Source organism: Equus caballus, chromosome 12 (genome assembly GCF_041296265.1).
Source record: "Equus caballus isolate H_3958 breed thoroughbred chromosome 12, TB-T2T, whole genome shotgun sequence".
Lineage (NCBI taxonomy): Eukaryota > Metazoa > Chordata > Mammalia > Perissodactyla > Equidae > Equus > Equus caballus.
Window position 1 is genome coordinate 43,597,022 of NC_091695.1, and position 20,493 is coordinate 43,617,514.

The 20,493-nt window shown below is 52.2% G+C and overlaps 2 protein-coding genes across 2 annotated transcripts; one reads left to right on the top strand and one right to left on the bottom strand.

Moving 5' to 3' along the window:
- Positions 1–5,068: 5,068 nt before the first annotated feature.
- CCDC87 (coiled-coil domain containing 87) lies at positions 5,069–7,645 on the bottom strand. The gene has a single exon (NM_001257080.1). The coding sequence runs from the start codon at positions 7,643–7,645 to the stop codon at positions 5,069–5,071; it is 2,577 nt and encodes an 858-aa protein (NP_001244009.1).
- Positions 7,646–7,698: 53 nt separating this feature from the next.
- On the top strand, positions 7,699–18,844 carry CCS (copper chaperone for superoxide dismutase). Its single transcript, XM_001496682.6, has 8 exons — positions 7,699–7,943; positions 8,282–8,354; positions 12,987–13,124; positions 13,331–13,508; positions 14,141–14,201; positions 18,160–18,237; positions 18,309–18,412; positions 18,519–18,844. Exons 1-8 carry the CDS (start codon positions 7,905–7,907, stop codon positions 18,670–18,672), a joined length of 825 nt encoding a protein of 274 aa, XP_001496732.1. The 5' UTR covers positions 7,699–7,904; the 3' UTR covers positions 18,673–18,844.
- Positions 18,845–20,493: the final 1,649 nt, after the last annotated feature.

The following is a 20,493-nucleotide window of genomic DNA, read 5'->3' on the forward strand; positions in this document are numbered from 1 at the left end:
TGTACCGCTTGGCAAGCCATGCTGTGACAGGCATCCCACGTATAAAGTAGAGGAAGATGGGCACGGATGTTAGCTCAGGGCCAGTCTTCCTCAGCAAAAAGAGGAGGATTGGCACAGATGTCAGCTAAGGGCTAATATTCCTCAAAAGAAAAAAAAGTGAATCAATATAAAGAAAAGCGTGTGGTAAACGATAGTATGAGGAAAAGGTGGGTCAAACACAGAAACCCCAAGGCATGAGGCCGGCCCGGTGGCGCAGCAGTTAAGTGAGCACACTCCGCTTCTGTGGCCCGGGGTTCACCAGTTCGGATCCCGGGTGCGGACGTGGCACCACTTGGCACACCATGCTGTGGTAGGCGTCCCACATATAAAGTAGAGGAAGATGGGCATGGATGTTAGCTCAGGGCCAGTCTTCCTCAGCAAAAAGAGAAGGATTGGCAGCAGTTAGTTCAGGGCTAATCTTCCTGAAAAAAAAGGAATCCCAAGGCCAAGAGGATGGGGGCTGCAGGCTCAGTGGCGTCAGAAACACCTGGGCTCAAATCTGGTCCGCCGGCACCTGTGAGCCTGGGGACACTTGGCTTCAGCTCCACAGGTCTCAGCTGCTCAGAACGGCCAGATCACCAAAGGCCAATCTGCTTGTCCAGTAGCTAGATGCCCAATTTCCAGAATTGTCAATTGTTTTCTTTAAAGTTGTAGTTTTACCTCTGGCCTTGCCCTTGACATTTTATGAGCAAACATGTGTCCCTGGTCAACCATCCCTTCCCCCGCTTTACTGCTGCTGCCCCAGCAACTGCCCTGTCCCCTGACCCAACATGTCCCACTGCCCCTCCCACAACTCTCTCTTCTGCCCTCACCCCTATCTCTGCCCCTTCCTCTACTTAAAGAAAATACAGAGTCCCCCAGACCCTTTCTGGGGTTTCACGGTGTCAAAGCTACTCTCACAATCCTGCTAAGACATTATTTGCCTTTTTTAACGCACTCTATCCTGAGTAGAGTGTTTTACAGAGGCTGTGGGACTGCAATACTGCACAGACGCCCGCAGAGACAGACAGGAGAATCCAGCTTCTCCTCGTAAGCTAGACGCTAGATTTGCCCAAGCGTAACATGGCTACTCTTCACTACATCTGTTTGTTTTGGGAAACAGTTATTTTTCATAAAAATACATTATTTCTGTTAACACATAATGGGATTAATATTAATTTAAATAACTAATAAATATATATTTGAGTATGCAAATGAACGAGCCATCCCTGTCATGTCCTAGCAGATGGAGAACATATGGGACTTTTAGGGGTGGGGCCCTGCCCCTGCCTGGGTAGCACAAGGGCTGAGCAAGTCACCCCAGCCCAGATATAAAGTATATGTCGGATGGCCTCTGGATCTAGGGCAGGCACAAAACTAAAGTGTCTACAAAAATCCTCAGTAATTTAGAGAATTGATTTTTGTGCCATTATCCTAGAGTCCAATTTCCCCAGAGGGAGGTAACAATGCCTTCTCTTTCTTGTAAGACTGTTGTGAAGATTAAATGAAATAATATCCTTAAAGCACCTGAGCATGACACCCAGCAGACAGGTGGTTCTCAGCATGGCTGAGTTTGCTGGGATGGGCCCAGGGGCCTCCGGCTGCACGGAGGCTTGGCATGAAGCAGGGGCCCCCGCCGCAGCCAGACATCCAGGGCAAAGGATTTGAAGTCCCCAGACCTGGACCCACTGAGGCAGTGTGTTGAGTCTCCATGTTTCCTGTGGCTTCCCTTCTCGAGCCTGTCCTGGGTTTCATGATGCCCTTTCATGCCACCTGAGGCCCAGATACCCCAACTAGGCCTGTGCGTTTAGGAACGTACCCTCCCTGTCCTGTCTCTGTGCACTAACCTCATCCAGAACTGTCAGCGGGGATTCCAACGGACTAATTCACAGCGAGATACCGTCCCCCAAAGCTTACTGCCCACTAACCATAATGGCTATGAAGGAATAAAAGGGTTCTTGGTCAAAGTCAAACAGGTGTATTTTTTGCAAGACCCACCAGGGCTTTCAATATGCTAAGGGAATGCAGTGTGCAATGTTCCCCAAAGTTATTTGACCATGGAACCCTTTTTCCAGGGCTAACACCCAGAATTAGTTTACCATGCAACACACTTTGGGAAATGCTGCACCAAGCTTCCCGTCGTACTCCTCCTGCGTGTGTTTGCTTTTTAAAGGGGCTGATGTGGTAGCACCTGGGTTAGCAAACGACAGCCTGGAGGCCAAATCTGGCCAGCTGCCTGTTTGTGTAAATAAAGTTTTATTGGAACACAGCCCTGCCCATTTCTTGTCTATAATTGCTTTCACACAACAAAAGCGAAGTTGAGCCTTGCAACAGAGACCATATCACTCACAAAGCCTAAAATATTTACTACCTGTTGCCCTTTACAGAAAGTTTCAACCCCTGCTGCAGCGTCTCTCACCTGGGTTCGGTGTGACTTCTGGGGAATTCAGTAGTATGCCAGGAGAGAAGTATGCCAGGAGAGACAGGAAGCCGCACTCTAAATGCTAAATGTGGCATATCTGCCTGGAGGGCCAGTTTAATTTGAAGGTAAGTCATTTCAAGTATCATTTTTATATTAAAACAAACATGGACATATTATGGAGTAGAAAGCAAATTTTGCATAAATTTCAAAAGTAAAAGACTTTAAAGAAATTTCTCAGGCAGGCTAGAACTACTTTCCTCCATCCCCCAGCCAGCCCCTACCCACCCCAATCCCTCACACCTGACCAAGATGCTTATTTACGTTCCTCCATTCTAAGGGGCACTGGTGGAAAAGTTTGAGAAGTGCTGTTTTATCGGGAAAACAAAACAAAGTGGAAGATTGTGTGCCAGCAAATGGTGAGTGGAGGAGACCTGGGGCTTTCACGTTACCCATGTAGACGGGCAAGGGGGGCTGTGTCTAAGAGCTCTCTTACCATCTCTCTGAGAATCAGTGCACCAAGAAGACACATGTAGGATTCCGGGTCAGACAGACCTGGGCTCAGATCCTGGATCTCCCACTCACTGCCTTTATGACCCTGGGTAAGTTGCTTTACCTATCTGAACCTTCATTTGCTCATCTGTAAGACAGCAATTAAAATACATACTTCTTAAGGTGGTTGTGAGGAGTCAAGAAATCAAGCAGAAGGTAAGAACTTAACAAGTGTTAACTGCTAACATATTAGCTGAATTTCCTGAATATATAAAGAGCTCTGAAAAATCAAGAAAATAGTCAAAACCAATCGAAAAGTGGGCAAAGGGCATGGGCATTTTACAGAAAAGGAAAAGCAAATAGCTTTTAAACATATGAAAGATTCAACTTCCCTCATAAGAGAAATAAGAACACAAGCCAAATGAGATACTATTTTTCACTACCAGATGGTAAAGATCAAAGAATTTGACAACGCTCTATTGGTGAGAGTGGGGAAACAAGTATACTCATGAAATGTGGTTGATAATGTCAATTATTACACCTTTGTGGAAGGTAATCAATAATCTGTTAAAATTACAAATGCTTATGCTTAGACATAATTCCTCTTCCAGGAATTTACACTATAGAAAGTTGCACATCCTAAATAGAAGAACAGGGATGTTTTCTAGAACATTGTTTTTGTTTGTAAATGCAATAAAGGACAATAATAAAGGACTAGTTAAATAAAATAAAAATACACATAGTGGAATACTATACAGCTATCAAAAAGAACAAGGAGGCTCCATGTGTATTGATGTGGAATGAGCTTGAGGAATGTTAAGTGAAAAAAGAAAAGGGCAAAAGAGGGCTAGAGTGTGCCACCATTGGTGTAGTTATAAACATATGCATAGATGATATATACATGTATGCTCGTATATGCATAGGCTACCTCAGAAGTTCATACAATGGCCTACGAGGCCTGATGTAATCTAACCTGTCTCTGGCACCTCACTATGACCCCTCCGACTCATCTCTCCTCCTTGCTCTGCTCCACCCCCACTGGCTTTCTGGAACACTCCAGCACTCGGGGCTTTGCAATGGCTGTCAGGAAAGTTGTCCCAGATGTCCACGGGGCTCACTTCTTCCCTTCCTTCAAGCCTTGGCTTAAAGCTTACCTTCCCAGTGCGGCCTACGCTGACTCCCCTAATTAAAACTGCTTCCCTCACCCCTTATTTCCTCTTACCCTACTCTACTCTTTCCTTTTCCCACAGTATCTATCACCCCCCAACATTCCGTTCCCTAAGTGTGCTTTGGTACTATGTTTATGGTTTCTGGTCTGTCTCCTCAGCAGGATGTAAACGCTACAAAGGAGTTTCGTTTTGTTCCGAGCTGTAGACCAAGCATGTAACATCTGGTGAGTGCTCAATAAATATTTGCTGAATGACGGAGTCAAGAGATACACAAGAAACTGGTAACAGCTTTGACCCCGGGGAGGGGAACTGAAGTGGTGCAGGCAGGGATGTGCAGGCAGCTTACTTTTCAGTACATACCCTTCTGTACTCCCTACCACGTGCTGGTAGAAACTGGTAAAAATTTAATAAATCTTTTCAGTTCTACCAACAATCTGCTAGAACTGCCAGAAGTGACAACCTGGACCCAAGCCGTGCAGCTGACATTTGATGGTCCAGGTGCAGAATGGTTAGGTAATTTGCCCAAGGTTACACAGCCAGGATCTAAACCCACATCTATTAACTTCACAGCCCTAGCTCGTAATCATTACGCCAGAGAGCCTCTTGATTTGGGGCTCGAATCAGCCAATTTAATGTCGTGTGACAGAGATGCGAACCTGAGAGATTCCCAAGGTGACGGTTTCCTTCTGTTTGACATTTCCCGTTACAGTGAACTCCAAGGGACCATCTCAGTTCTTTTGACGTATGAGATTTTGGGCTGTATTGTGCATGGCTTGACATAAATGGAAATTCTGAGCTTGGGGGTTCTCTTATGAGAACCTCACAGTCAAAACAAAGTGTTCATCTCAGTCCTACTCTAGTCGGAAGCATAAAGTTCCTGCACCCTGCGCTCCCAGATATTTCTTCTTCCGAAGCACTCAGGAGCTGCTGGGTGGGGGGTGAGGGAGGGATCTGAGGGCATTTAGCCCGGTCAAAGGTTACTGGGACTATTTCCAGGAGCTACCAAAGACTGGCTGCTGAGCCTCCTGAACAGGGCCGACTGGCGAGATGCCTTCTGGGCCCGGACCAGGTGGCGGGCCCGCCGCCACTGCTGCAGCCAGTAGAGCATCTCCACTTTGTCGCGCTTCATCTTGTCCAGGTAGTGCCGCCCCTTGAAGGTCACTGGCTCGCCGAAGATTAACTGGATCTCCTCCAGGAGGGAAGCCAAAGGAGCCTCCACTTGATTGAGCTTCCTGTGTAGACGGCTGCGGAACTGACTCTCCTCCAGGAAGCGACTCAGACCCAGGTCAGTCTTTTGGAAGAAGCGGTTGGGGTCGGAGGCATGTCGCTCAAACCACTCCAGTCTCCCCAGCAGTCCCTCCCGCAACTGAATGGGCTGCAGGACCTGCTCCCAGGCATTCACCAACGAAGGCAGCTGCCTCAGACGGGCACTAGAGCTGTATTTGATAGCCATGTCCAGCCGGTCCTTGTCGGGGACCTCAAGCATGGACCACAACCGCTCCAGACGCTCCTGCAGGCTCAGGATTTTGTGGGGTTCTGTCGGGAGGCTGGTCTTCCTAGCTCCTAGCCTCTGCCCCAGCACCGTGTCCCAATTCCACTCTCCTGGCACAAAGTCTGGCTCTTCATCTTCTAGCAAGGGAGGTGGGTGCTGAATCTTTAGGGACTCTCTGACGGGGGCCACGATCTCCACAGGCACCTCCTCTTCATACATCTGGAAGATGACGTGGAGGAAATCTGTGTCCTGGTTGGTGAGGTACTTGAAGTAATCATCCACAGTCGTGGTGGTTTTGCACCAGTTCATCCACGACGCCCTGTTTAACCGCTTTTCCGAGCTTTTCCCTCCGTGGAGTGACGTAATGGAGACCATCCTATCAGAGCTGGGCTGTGCAGTGTTTTCTCTCTGGGAATAAAGTCCGGTCAGGTTGGGGTTGATCATACGATACTGTTTTTCTTGACGTAGAAAGGCTGAGGTCAGGAAGCTCGACCAGTCTTTCTCTGCTGCAGGCTCAACCAGGGGTCCCTGGTTAAAAGATAAGTGGTTAGTAGAGACACGGCTCATCAACTCCTTGTAGATTTCCCTGATGCTACTGCCAACAAAGAGATCAATATCCATTTCTTCAATAAGTTTGGGTTCCAGTTCACCAGCCAGGTGGTTGTATAGGACTCCAGCCCCATCAACATGGAAGGAGTCCAAAAAGTTCCTCTCAGAGACCCGGACAGCAGCTGCCTGGACCACGGCCTGATTTCTTAGCTTCAAAGGAACAGTCATTGGCTGTGGTTGAAGTGGAGGGCTTTTGGGGGACTGGAGGCCCCACTGCCCCAAGGCTTCTTCCTCCTTGAGGCCCTTCAACATTCTCTGCAGCTCTTCCATGTGATATGCTGCAGCTGGGCGGCGGGTCAGGGCCCCCAGGAGCGGGGGCAGGCCTGAGTCCAGCGGCGAGTAGCCAGTCCACTCCAATTTCATGTTCTTTATCAGCTGCTTCAGGTCCTCAGCCACCGTGTCCCCTGCCAGCTCTGGTTTGCTCTCTGCAACCAGGACCAACGGGGTTAAGGGGCGAGGGGGGAGAGGAGGAAGGCCCAGCTCATCTGCTAGCTTCCAGCCCTCACGCAAAGAGGGCATGGACTGGCCCCTCCGGGGCTGGGAAGAGAGGGGCAAGTGGGAGGTGGGCGGGGGCCCGCTGGTGGGAGCCACAGAGTACTTCACAACCTGTGAGGAACTGAAGTCGCTTTCTCTCTTCTTTTGCAAGGAGGGCAGCCAGCGGACAGGCTTTGTCCTCTTCAGCTGGGGGATAGACATCAATTCCTTCACTGGATCCGACCCAGGCCTACTGAGAAACTCTGGCGGGCGGCTGAGTTGGATGAGGTAGTTCAGATTGAGGCTGGAGCATGGCACTTGGGCGAAGCCGGTGCTGTGAGGCCATAGGCTCGGGGAGAGCTTGAAAGCCCCGCCGCGACCGAGGGCACGCAGTGTGTGCACGCCGCCCTGGGCCTGCTCCGCTTTCAGCAGCGCGCGGAAGTCAGCGAGCAGGCCACGGTAGACCTCGGGGCTGGTGAGGAAGACCGTGCAGTCCCTGGCGAGGCTGGCGGCCAACCGGGTGAGCGTGGCTGATTCCGTAAAGACACCTCGGGAGGTCGACATGGTCTGCAGCAGGTGCAGGTAGCGTAAGAAGAGCTGCTCGCTGCTGAGCAGCACGTAGACCTGAAGCCGCTTCCGCAGCCTCTGGTTGTTCAAATGGCTCAGACTAGGTTCGGCGGGAGGCTCCTGCCAGCTGCACTTTAGCTCGTCCAGGATGACCTCAGTGAAACGGAGTCGGCCCTCAGGAGGCAGCTGCGCTGCTAGCCCGCTGCTCGCCAGCCGCTGGGCCACCTGGCGGCAGAGCGACGCCACGGTCAGCCGCGAGACCGGTAGGGGCAGCAGCAACGGGGCCTCCTGCGGGAGGCGCTTCTGAGACTCTGGGCGCGTCGCCGGGCGGGGGAAGAGCGATAGCGGACGCAGCAACCGGTGGTAAAACCGCTGAAGCTCGGCTTCCGGCTTGTAGGGCTCCATCTCAGCGCCGGCGGCGCGGTCAGACAGCGCAGAGGAAGCCGAACGGTTACTAAGGCAACCAGGCCCGGACAGCCGGAGTGCGCCTGCGCGGTCCGTGCTCACGAGTTGGAGGGCGTTGGGGGCGGGGCCTTGCGTGCACACGCACCAGGAGGCGGGGCAAGGTGTGCCTTCCGGCGCTCCGCCTTCCCGAGACGCTGCTCCGGGTTTGCGCTTCTGGACCCGAGCAGTTGAGGTCCTCCGGCCGGTGACTGGGTCCGAGATGGCGTTGGACTCAGGGGACAGCGGGACCGCCTGCACGGTGAGGGTCGAGGCTTCGTGTGGGAGTCTCGCCGGCAGAGAGCCTCGGGCCCTGGGGGTATCATCAACTCGGGAAGTGGGGGAGAAGCGGGCACCCGGTTCGGGGCCTGGGGCGGGGGCGTGAAAGTGGGGTGCGACAGTAGCAGGGCCCTGGGCGTTAATGTTGAGGGGTGTTGGTCCTGGAATGATCATGAGTGATAATGAAGAAGGCGCTTGAGGAGGGGTCACGTGGGGCGTTTCCCCAGGTGTTTGGGGTGGTCATAAGGGGAGGTAGTGAAATAGGGCCACAAGCAAGAAGGGTCCCTAGCTTTCATCGGCCCGTCCCTGCCGCCCTTGCAGCTGGAGTTCGCGGTGCAGATGACCTGTCAGAGCTGCGTGGACGCGGTGCGCACGTCCCTGCAAGGGGTGGCAGGTAAGAGCCAGATAAACTTTTCTGCGGATAGTCCAGAGGCCTCTGGGAGGGGCAGGCAAATCTCTCAGACCAACCCTACTCCGATTTTACAGACGCAGGAATTGAGGCCCAGAGAGAGGAAGGAATGTTCTCAGAGCCACGCGGAGACCCAGAGGCAGAGCCTAGAGGACGGGTCTCAAGTCTGCCCTGTCAGAACCCTCTCCTGGCTCTAACTGCCTGTCCTGGTGTCTTAAACCCCAGGGGCCCAGAAAATGTGGGGCAAGGGAGAGTACGGCCCCACCTGCAGAGGGAGTTCCCTGGAAAGCAGGCAATTCTTGCTTGGGAAACAGCATAATCTTGACAAAGCAAATGGCAGCCCTGGCCAAGTTCCATCCTAAGCAGGTCCTGATTCTTAGCCACCTAGCTGGTCTGGAGGCGACCTGGCAAAGTTGGAAAGATCTGAGTAGGCAGAGCTAGCAGCATGGCACTGGGAACAGCCTTCCTTTGGTTCTGTTAAATATCCCTCTAGTCATTCAGCAGGAATGGACCAGACACTGGGGGCTTTTTAGGGAGAAGGGTTCACAGGTGTTTCAGGCACAGACCCTGCCCTCAGGTGAAGATAAGCCCGCAAGCATTGCTCTTGGAAGCAGTTCTGGGAGGCGACGAGATGAGGTGGGTTCTGAGGCTGGGACAGTGGTCCCGCTTGGCTCTGTACAGGGCAGCAGTGTGTCGTAGTCGTTAGTGGTATGTGCTGTGGAGTTAGACCGTTAGGTTTCAGATCCCCTCTTTGCCACTTAAAGGCACTGAAACCTCATGCATGTGACATTTTGTGCCTCTGTTTCTTCAGCGTTTAAGTGGGTGTGATAACAGAAGCTACTCTGGAGGATAGCCGTGAAGAGTAGATTAGTTAATACGTATAAAGCGCTTTAGAAAAGTCTCGTGCAAGCTCTCCAGCGCTTGTTGGCTGCAGGTGCCAGGAACGTGGGCAGGCGGAGTCCAGGACCCCACCTCTGCAGCCGCCTTGGGTGGGAGGGAACCAGGCCGGGCAGGAGCTCCCACACGGTGCTTAAAATATTTAAAAGAAAGACAGAGCGGGGGAGGGGAGGTCTTTAGCGTGTAGTGAGAGCCCGCTAAATCTTATGAGTTATGAGACGAAGGGTTTACAGGTGGTAACGTGGTTGGCCCGGGGCATGAGCGGACAGATCTTGAAGCTGGGTGTGCTTAGACTATGTGTTTGGGGATGGTGGGTGAGGGTCTGAGAAGATTGAGCCATTCCTCTGAGAGTGGAGTGTTCTGACCAAAGCCTTCGAGGATGTTGGGCTCTCCACTTCCCATAAAACGTTCTTGCTGGGAGAGCAGACAGCTGGGCTTTCTGTTTTTAGCCCTCGGCAGGCTAGATAGGCACAGATGAAGACTTCTGGTGACTCCGGGTTTTCTGGTCTGGGTAACTGGAACCAGCTTGGCTTTCTCGGGGGCTGGCAGGGAAGTTGTACTTTCCAAGAATGCGGGGAGAGAGAGAGACAGACAGAGATTCAATGAGTGAGTGATTTGCCCTCTCCAGGAGGCCTGGGCCTTTGGGGAAGAGGGCTCCGCTCTCCTCCTAGGGGTAGGTGGGAGGAGCTCCCAGCCCAAGCCTCGCTTCCTTGAACCCTTAACACGTACCCTAGAGTTCCCTGTGGCCTTATCTTTTCTCCCTCGCTGGACTCTGAGCTAAACAAAGGCTGACCTGGCCACGCTCCACCAACCCAGCGGAAGTGAACTGTTCAGCTGGGGAGCCAGCCTTCTTCTTGGTTCAGACGCAGCTCCAGAGTTTAGGAAGTTCATAGTCCCCAGGAGCTTCTCACTCGGGGCCCTCCCACTCCAGGAGCAGAGAATCAGCTCTTGTTAGGAGACCCCAGAGCAGGAACCCACCTGTGCCCAAGCCCGTCCATCAGAAAGTCTTGTCTGCTCTGTCTAAAACGTACTCAGAATCCAGCGTCTCTTTTTCCATACTTCAGCCCTCACACCGGTTCAAGCCACCTCACCTCTCCTTGACCCACACAAGGTCCTCATCTTTGGGCTCCCTGTTGCCTCTCTTGCCCCCTCCAATAGCTTTTCCATATAAAAGCTAGAGTGATTTTTAAAATCATACACTGGATAATGTCATTCCCATGCTTAAGTCTTGTAGTAACAGCGTTGAGAGCTTCCCATGGCCTGGGCACTGCTCTAAGTGCTATGTATGAGATAACTCATTTAGGCCTTCAGTAACCCTCTGAAGAAACTGAATAGAAAACTCAACAGAAAGGTTGAGTAACTTGTCTAAGACCACACAGCTAGTATGTGGCAGACTCAGGATTTCAATTTCAGAGCCCACACACTCAAGCACTACACTCATGGCCTCTCCCGATGGCCTCCCATTGCGTTAAAGTTAAAGTCCAAATTCTTCCCTGTTGCCTACAGGGCTTTGCTTGATTGATCTCCACTTACAGCTTCGTATCTTCCCATTCTCTTGACTCCCAGCTCCAGCCACATTGGCCTTCTTTTCTCTTTCTAGAACACATCGATGTCATTCCTCCCCAGGATCTTTGCCCATGTTGTTCCCTCTACTGGAATGCCCTTCCCTAGCTACATTCAGGCCTTTGCTTAAAGGCTCAGAGAGACCTTCCTTGACCAGCCTAAGTGGTCACCCCCCCGTTGTTCCTGACACCTGATTCATTGGTCACCCTTTTCACTCTCTGAATCTCTCTTGTGCGTGTATTTGATATCCACATCCCTGCCCTGGAACACGTGCTCTGCATGGGGCAGAGACATCACCTGATTTGTTCCTTGCTGTGTCCCCACTGCCTGGAACGTGGCCCATGATAGGTGCTTAGTGTACGTTTGTTAAATGAAGGATAGACAGGTGCATAACTGAAACCTCCCACACTGCATGCTTATCCGAGGCCTGGGAACTCAATCAGTCCTTTGGGGCCCAACCCTACTTCCTGTGGGGCAAGGGGAACAGGCATCAGTTTGGGGCTTGGACAGGCTGCCTTCCAGCCTTTGTGACCTTGAGCCAGTTGTGTAACCTTCTAGTCTTGTTTCCAGCTGAGGACAGTATCACTGTCCTGATGTGTGCAAAGCGGAGCACGCAGTTCTTGGCATAGTCTGGAGGCTCAGGCCACAAGAGTTCCCTGCCGTCCTGCCTACATTCCTTTTGCGGCCATTGGCTCCTCCAGGTCGACCTGGAGCCCCAAGGCTTCGCAGGCTGCCGGGTGGCCCTGGATGAGATGTTCTGTGAAGTGAGGGGCAGTTTGGTTATTTGCAGGGTTTTCTTCTCACAGCATCGCCCGCCCTGTACTTGCAGGGGAGGAGATAGGTGTGTCTGTTTGATCTGTTACAAATTGCGCCCCTCCCCCAACGGTGTCCCCAGTGCCACAGGGGAGCTGAAGAAGCAAGCCGATGAGACCTCTGTAACCACAGACCAAATATTCCTGTCTCAGTGCTCCCTCCTCCCAGTAGGAAGTCCCGGTTTTGCCTCCTTTGAGCTGGAAGGAATCTGAACAGCTGAGGGACCTTGTCTGTACCTCGGGGGCTCTTATTCCGTTCTCTGCCTGATGGTTGATCCGGGCACAGTCTGGGTTCTCCCGCAGCCTGTGAGCTCCCTTGGACAAGGGCTGGTGCTTTTCCTGACTCTGGCCTCCTCTACACCCAGCATGCATTTGTCGTAAGAATATGGAGGAGGGAAGCCAAGGATGAAGCCGGCAGTCAGCGTAACCATCCGTTCACAGAGCACCAGCTTAACAGAGAGTGAAATTCCTCACGTAGCCTGTGTCTTCTGGACGCCCGTGGCTCCCTTGGGTTTGCCCTGCACGGCAACAAACACACTAAGATCAAAGCAGGATGATGTAAGCCCTCCAGGGGAGAGCAGCATTATAGTTCCCAACCTATCCCCTGTGTGCTGGCTAAGGATTCGAGAATTCTCTTAAAAGGCTTGGAATTTCAATTCCAGTCATTCAGTCATTTTTCGTGTATTCTTAGTTGTTAGTATGTTCTTAGAGTTGTGCAACCATCACCACTATCAATTTTAATTGTACCCTTTAGCTATCACCTTCCTTTTGTCCCACCTCCTAATCTGCTTTCTGTCTTGAGATTTACCTGTTCTGGACGTTTCATCCAGAATGGCATCATCTAATATGTAGTCTTTTGTGACTTGCTTTCGCTTAACTTAGTTTTCAAGGTTCACCCATGTTGTAGCAGGTGTCAGTGCTCTGTTCCTTTTTATGGCTGAGTAGTGCTCCATTGTGTGGCTACACAGGTTTTTTTTTCCATTTGTCACGTGACGGGCATCACCTTTTGGCTATCATGTATAATGCAGTGATTGATAGCCCATTTTCGTAAAAACATTTTAAAAGAATTATCTATGTTTCAAAAGTTACAAATAATGCCTGGCATGTAATCAGGACGCACAGCTATCGTGGGGGTGAGGTGGTATTATCCCCGCTTTATATATAAAGAAACAGACCCAGAGAGGTTAAGAGCCTCACACAGCTAGAAGGCAGCTCCCTAGCTTGACTCCGGCCGTGGGAAGATGGATGAAGGTGGGGATGGGGGATCGCCATCTGTTTCTCTTTTCCCTGCTCCCAGCACAGGGGTGCTAGCCCTCTGCTGCCCTCTGCCCACTTCCTCTCCCAGGTGTCCAGAGTGTGGAGGTGCAGTTGGAGAACCAGATGGTTGTGGTGCAGACCACACTGCCCAGCCAGGAGGTGCAGGCCATCCTTGAAGGCACGGGGCGGCAGGCAGTACTCAAGGGCATGGGCAGTGGCATATTGGGTAAGTAACCACTGTGGCCCTGGCCTTGGCCTCTCTGCGGGGGTGGTGGCCTGGGGCTACTACAAATCTAACCATAGGCTTTGGGGGCTTTGGGTTGGGCAAGGCGTGAAAGTTCTGTGGGGCTCTCTCCGTGCCCTTCCTGAGCTGATGCAGGAGGTGGGGCTGGGTGAGTTGGTGAGCCAGCCCGGGTGTCTGATGCCTTGCAGAGAATCTGGGGGCAGCAGTGGCCATTCTCGGGGGGCCTGGCCCCGTGCAGGGGGTGGTGCGCTTCCTACAGCTGACCCCAGAGCGCTGCCTGATCGAGGGGACCATTGACGGCCTGGAGCCTGGGCCGCACGGGCTCCACGTCCACCAGTTCGGGGACCTCACAAGGAACTGCAACAGGTAAATCATCTAGAACCTCCCTTTTGGCATCCTCATCGCCCCAGTTGTGTCCCCACTATGTGCAGGGGACTGTATTCAGCCCTTTACACACACACACACACACACACACACACACACACTTGGTTCTTGCAGGTACCCTTGAGTCACATAGACACAGACCCAGTCTATAGATGAGGAAACTGAGGCACAAAGACATGAAATGACTTGTCAGAGGCCCCAGAGCGCATAAATGGTAGAGTGGGGTTTAGAACCAAAATCTTCCTTTGATGCTCCTGCTCTTAGCCACCTTACTGCCTGAGATGGAAGCTGACTGCTGGACACAGGAAGGGCAGGTCCCCGTGTCATGGTGTTTGTCGCACTGTGATGCGATTAGTTGTTTACGCATCTGTGACTCCCCTGGAAGCTTACTGGGGGCAGGACCCACGTCCAATTCTTAGTGCCCTCAACCCAAAGCCTGGCACATAGTGGGCCTGTTTGTTGAATGAATGAGTGAGTGAGTAAACGAATGAGTGAGTGAATGAATGAGTAAACGAATGAGTGAGAGAATGAAACAAATGTACTTTACGTAAGAGGATAGATCACCAGGCCAGGGGCTCCTATTTCGCTGACCGCTGGCTGCCTTTTCTTCTTAGCTGTGGGGACCACTTTAACCCTGATGGAACGTCTCATGGGGGCCCCCAGGACTCTGAGCGGGTAAGTGTCCATCTGAGCAAGGCCTGGGCTGAGAGAGGACCCAGGGTCTCAGAGACAGGACAGGCAGCTCTGGGGGCCTCCGAGTCCGAGACACTTTTTGGTGGCATCTTGTCTCCTCACTTTATTTGGTTCAGTTTAGAAACATTTATTGACACTCTCTGTGACCAAGGCCTGCCCGCTAGGAGCCCGCAGTCCCGTGAGAGAGACCACTGAGGACTCTGTGGCTGCGGGACAGTCAGAGGAGCCTGTGGGAGGCCCGGGAGCCCAGCAGGCACCTGATCCAGCCCTAGGGGCACGGGCAGCGGGAGGAAGCTCCCTGGAGAAGGTGACGGTGTGGAAGTCGAAAGTTTTACCTATACTAACAAGGCTGTTGCTGATGCTCCAACTCCTGGTCCTGGTTTCGTTTTTCACCAGAGAATTGTTTCCCCAACAGCAGTGAGTCACATCCTGCCTTAGTGATTTTCGCCTTATCTCAGTACTGTTTCTTCTGTTAGTTACTCGATATTTTGATTTAAACGGACTCACTTCTTTTCCTTAGGTAAATTTAGTTATTTTTAACGTTTTCTTCTATCACAGAAGCTTTCAAACATATTCCAAAGTAGAGAAACTGGTGTCCTGAACCTCCTTGTCCGCTTCACCCGGCTTTAACAGTTACCAGCTCATGGCCGGTCCTGTTTCATCTGCGCCCCTGGCCCTTCTCCACTGTTGTTTTGAAGCAAATCAGGATATCATTTCATATAATTAAGGTAGATTTATTTTTAACAAGAAACTTGATATTGCCACAGAGACTGGAAAACCAGTCCTTCCAGCCATAAGAGGAGGATCGGATCATTGTAAAAATAAATCAATGGGGGCCAGCCCTGTGGCGTAGTAGTTAAGTTTGATGTACTCCGCTTCAGCAGCCTGGGTTTGTGGGTTTGGATCCTGGGCGCAGACCTACACCACTTGTCAGCCATGCTGTGGTGGCAACCCACATATAAAATGGAGAAAGATTGTCACAGATGTTAGCTCAGGGCTAATCTTCCTCAAGTTAAAAAAAAAAAAAAAAAGGAAAATTGATAGCAGATGTTTGCTCAGGGCCAATCTTCCTCAGCAAAAAAAAAAAAAAAAAAAAATCAGCGCAGGCCTAGAAAGGGTTGTTAGAGTCCCACTAGGGACTGAGGCCTGCTATATCTTTGTTAAAGTGATTAGCCAATGTTGGGTGTTAAAGACCTGTTAACACCAAACTGAAACTTTGTCCTGGATGTCATCCCAGGAGGACTGCCTTCTCTCTCAGTGATTTAATGTTTCCTAAAGCACTGTTGACACATACCTAAGACCATTTCCCCTGCTTCTGGTGGTGTGTGTTCCTCCTCCTTGGAGGTTCAGTACCAGGAAGGCCCAGGGTCCTGGTCCTAGGAACTGGCGACTCCTCCTTACACCCTCCCAGGACTCTCAGGCTTCCTTGGTTTTGATTTTCTACCTTGATGAAAGTTTGGAACTTTCCACCATGAAACAAATGAAAATCTGGTATGTATTTCCCTTTTTTTGGTATGTATTTCTTAATTCATGTAACTGATTTTGTGGACTTTTGACGGCTCTGTCATATTTCTAACGGTCAAAAGTTTTTACTCCCTGTCCCGCCCCCGGCAAGTTGGAGAAGGCTTTCTGTGGGCCCGTTGCACAGTGCCACACTTGTGTTCAGGGTGATCAGTTGTCTGTTGCTGCGAATGGAATTACTCCAAACTTAGGGGTTTAGAACAACAAGCATATATCATCTCGCAGTTTATCTGGGGCAGGAATCTGGGCACAGCTTAGCTGGGGCTCTCTCACAGGCTGCCATCAAGGTGTTGGCTGGGGCTGCAGCCATCTCAAGGCCCCACGTGGGGAGAATCTCTTCCACGCTCACTCATGTTGCTGTTGGCAAGCCCCTCAGGGCCTCCCTGGCTGTTGGCCAGAGACATCAGTCCCTTGCCACATGGGCCTCTCCCCAGGGCAGCTCACAACACAGCAGCCGGCTTCCCTCAGAGCAAGTGGGAGAGAGAGGGAGAGAGGGCATCCAAGACTGAAGGCACACTCTTTTGTAACCTAATCCTAGAAGTGACACTAGGTCCAGCCCACACTCACTGTGGGGCACAAAGGGTTGTGAATACAAGAGCTCTGCATCTCAGAGGCTGTCTTCCTCTTTGAGCCTTGAAATGTGCTGAGCAGGAATGAGGCAGGGGAAGAAGGAAGAGTGGGAATGGTGGGCTCAGCAGAGGAAGCCCCGTAGCAAAGCCCTCAAGGCCTGAACCAGCACGGAGCCTCTGCGAACTGGCGGCCCTGTGGCTCTTATGAAGCGGAGGTTTCTGAAGGGCAAGAGACCACCTGGCGACCTGTGCCCTGGCCCGGGCCCCTCTCTGGCAGGAAATCCAAAGAGGCTGGAGCCAGCTGCTCTGCTGTCTCAAGCCCTTGAGACAGACAGAGGAAGACTGGAGAAGAGCTGTGTGGCCAAGGCCACCATGGTGACCAGCAAGTTTCTTTTGAATTTCAGCTCTGGTTTTGCCCAGATGGAAGTGAATTCAGTGTGAGAATTTACATCCAGGCCTGGTTGTCCCTTTGCACGTCTCCTAACTGGTCTTTAAGCTCCCCTCCCATCTCTCCCCATCCCCCTCCAATCCTTTCTCTTCATATGCTGTTTTAGAGGGATTGCTCCAAAGCATGGAGTAACCTTGTCATGCCCCTGCCTGAAACCCTCCTTGGCTCCCCAGTGCCCGAGGGTACAAGGCCTGCCTGGCTACTTGGTATGACGTTCAAGGCCACCCAGCCCAGTTCTACCCACCCGTGTGCAGGGGAGGGACTGGAAATGCTGCTTCTCGTGAGCCGCTGCTGCTGGCTCCTGCCTCCGAGCCACGCTGCCAGGCTGCTCCCTCCCTCGGCCCAGTCCTGAAAACACTCCTCAAGGCTCTGGATCGTGGCCTCCCGCTCCTTGAACTTTCTGCCATAAAAGCCCCCAACACAGGGCGTAACAAACAGTGCCAGGTGTAAGCAGCAGATGGCTCTCTGGAAAACGAGATAAAGCAGAAGTGGCTCTTCTTGCTGCTTGTCAACCCCATCACACAGAGACATGCTCTGTGAGTGTGCTTTGCAGCAAGGCCACGTGTACCAGCCCACATTGGCACAGGCACTGGCTTCTGCCTGAAGTGTCAGGTTGGGATAATTTATATGCACTGACGTGGGCTTCTGACTCCCCAGTAAGGTCTTGTCACCAGAAAACACACTCACTGTTGTACTGACCCTGTGTTTTGTAATCACTAGTCTGTTCCACATCTGGCTCCCCGCCGTGCTGCAAGCCTGTTGAGGGTGGTCGCCACGTATGCACCTCCCCCCGCCACTGTGCCTGGCAGAGGGTATTTGATGTAGGAGGTGCTTCCTAGATGTGTTATGACATTCGCTATCTCCAAGGGAGAAGGTGGGCAGAGCCAGCCCCCTGGGGGGGGGCAACAGGAGCCTTTGCCCTGTGTGTTTCTTTTCTTTGCTCCTGGAGGCTGGACGTCAGGGAAAGGATGCTGGCTGCCTCTGATGGTCAAGAAGCCAAGCTTGGCCAACTTAAGGCCAGGGAGACTGCAGACTGCCAAGGGCTCATAGAGTCATCAGGAGGCTGAGAACTAGGCTTAGAAAGAAGGAGGAACTGGGCTAGCTTCTGAGGCCAGGATGCAGGGCTGGGCAGCGGCCTCGTAGGAGAAACACTGTGGTCCAGTGGGCATGACTTCCTAGGAAGGGGGGTCACTGGCTATTTTCAGAGCACTGTCATTCTGCCCAGGATTTCAGTTCCAGGGAGGGAGCATCCAGTTGTCTTCCTTGTGTCCTGGGCTGTCCCTTCATCCTACTGGGCTGCACCCACAGGAGGACACTGGTACTTTTGGGGAATAAAATACTGGGAAGCCAGAAGCTAGCAGCTGTGTCCCATGTGCCCCTTTCTCCCTGGGCCTCATTGCAGCACCGTGGAGACCTGGGGAATGTCCACGCTGACGCTGAGGGCCGAGTCGTCTTCAGGATAGAGGATGAGCAGCTGAAGGTAAGGTGGAGAGGAAGGCGGGCACCTTTCCTAACAGGTCCACTGTCTGAGGCCGTTGTCTTCTCTTAAAGGTGTGGGATGTGATTGGCCGAAGCCTGGTCATCGATGAGGGCGAAGACGACCTGGGCCAGGGCGGCCATCCCTTATCCAAGATCACGGGGAACTCAGGAGAGAGGTGAGGAATGCCGCCCCAGCAGGAAGCTGTGCTCTGCCAGCAATGCACACGGAACCCTCCAGGGGCCCGGACGGGTGCCCACTCTTGACTATGTATCCTTCTACAGGTTGGCCTGTGGCATCATCGCACGCTCCGCTGGCCTTTTCCAGAACCCCAAGCAGCTCTGCACCTGCGACGGCCTCACCATCTGGGAGGAGCGAGGCCGGCCCATCGCTGGCAAGGGACGAAAGGAGCCGGCCCAGCCCGCTGCCCACCTCTGAGCACAGCCTCAGCCTCGGGTCTGTTTCTGTCCTCCCAGCTGAGCACCGTCCACTTCCAGAGGGAGCAGAGGGAGGCCCTCCTTGGCCCCGTCCTGGGAGAAATAGGGTAAGGGGTGTATAGGGGCTGCTGTGATGTTCCCTTGACAAATTAAAGTTTTATTTTCATATGGAACTTTGTGTTTCGTCCATGTCTCATGTCCGTTAATGGGCTTGGTGAACACGGTCCTTCTGCCTCTGTCATCCCCATCAAGGGCCACCTCTTGGCCTTGGAGCCAAACAAAACTGTATTCAAATCCATACACATATGAGGGCCACGTCCTCCTCCTCAGGGTCACAGTGAAGGGCCACAGCAGCCATATTTATGTCTGTGGCCTGTCCCCGGCACTACGGCTGATTGTAACCAACATGGACACCTGACCCAGGCAGGGCCTTCCTTTCCCTGAGAAATCAGAGCAGATCCCACTTTAGTTTCTCCCTGTGGCTGGATCTGTAATGTGGGAATGTGGGGACTGCGGGTGGCCCTCTTCTCCCTGCCTTATCAACTGAATATCAGAAAAAGCCGGTCTGCCGAGGAGGCGGGATGAGGCAGATGCACAGGGAGAACCCAAGAGTTGCCGGAGAATGCCAGATGCTCCAGAGTCGCCAGTCCGGGCCTTTCCTGAGGCCAGCTACCTCCTGACCTGGGGGTCAAGAGACATTCCTGTATCCTCCCAATGCATCCCCCCACTTTTTAAAAATTAGTCTGGCTTGAGTTGATTTCTTTACTCACAAGTAAAAGCCTCATAATTAGTCTAATAAGTCAAGTCCTTGGTACAGGACCTGGCACATGGTAAGTTAAAGGAGCAGTGGCTGTGAGTCTGAAGCCAAGCGGGGCCCCTGGAGGCAGCTGCAGCCAAGCTCCCCTCACAAGGATGGCCAGTATCCAGGGACTCGTGTGTGGGGCCGGGGGTTCTGGGCCTCCCCACTCATCTGTTTTGCCCCCCACCCTTCCCCCACTGGACTGTGTCAGGCTTGCTCATCCATGACAAAGCTGCTTTGATGACACGGTGGCCTGTCAGAGTACAGACTTTGCCCCTTACCCTGCCTGCTTGGAACCAGGCTGATGGCTTTCCAGCGAGTTGGTCTTGGCTTGCTTGCGCCTGGCTCTGCTCCCACTGCCCAGGCCCTGCCGGCTTCCTCTCGAGGCCGTTGGCTCTGCCTCTCACCCCAGCCCTTGGACGCTGCTCATCATTCCTGTGCTCAGCCAAACCTTCGCTGGTTGTTTTCCAGCTCCACTTGGTTCCTGGTGAACCAAATCCTTTTAAGCCTGGAGCTCAGGCTGTCTTTCCTCACCTCCAGATCATTACAGGAACTCCGCTTGGACTCTGCCCGCAACCAGCCCCTGACCTCCTCGTACCTTGGCTCTCGAGTTATAGCCGGATTTAACCCTTTTGTGGCTAAGCTGCTTGCCACCCGCTACCACTCTGTTTCCACTCTTAAGAGATCAACATCCACGTTGGTTTTTCTCTCTTCTAAACTCTTAGCCATGTGGTTTTCAAACTTTGTTTTTAAATCACAGAACACAAACGTCTGGAGGCCCCATCTGTAAAGCAGAAGTGGAACCACAGGCAAAGGCGCTTAACCCTGCTAAGGGCTTCCCAGAAGTCCTGGTACTCCAGGGAACACAGTTGGAAAATCTTGGCAAATTCAGGCATTTTTGTGTTACATCTCAACTTCTGCCACGTCCACAAACCATCTGTACTATCATTTAGCAAATACTTCTCTTTAAATTGATTCACTTTTAAACTTGCTTAAAAAGGAAATTTTAATCATATTAGCTAA

Excerpts from the sequence above, each read along its gene's own strand:
- CCDC87 (NM_001257080.1), bottom strand. The coding sequence starts at position 7,645 with ATGGAGCCCTACAAGCCGGAAGCCGAGCTTCAGCGGTTTTACCACCGG.
- CCS (XM_001496682.6), top strand. The coding sequence starts at position 7,905 with ATGGCGTTGGACTCAGGGGACAGCGGGACCGCCTGCACG. Across the intron at positions 8,355-12,986 it reads GTCCCTGCAAGGGGTGGCAG|GTGTCCAGAGTGTGGAGGTG; the intron begins GTAAGAGCCAGA and ends TTCCTCTCCCAG. Across the intron at positions 13,509-14,140 it reads CTCACAAGGAACTGCAACAG|CTGTGGGGACCACTTTAACC; the intron begins GTAAATCATCTA and ends TTTTCTTCTTAG.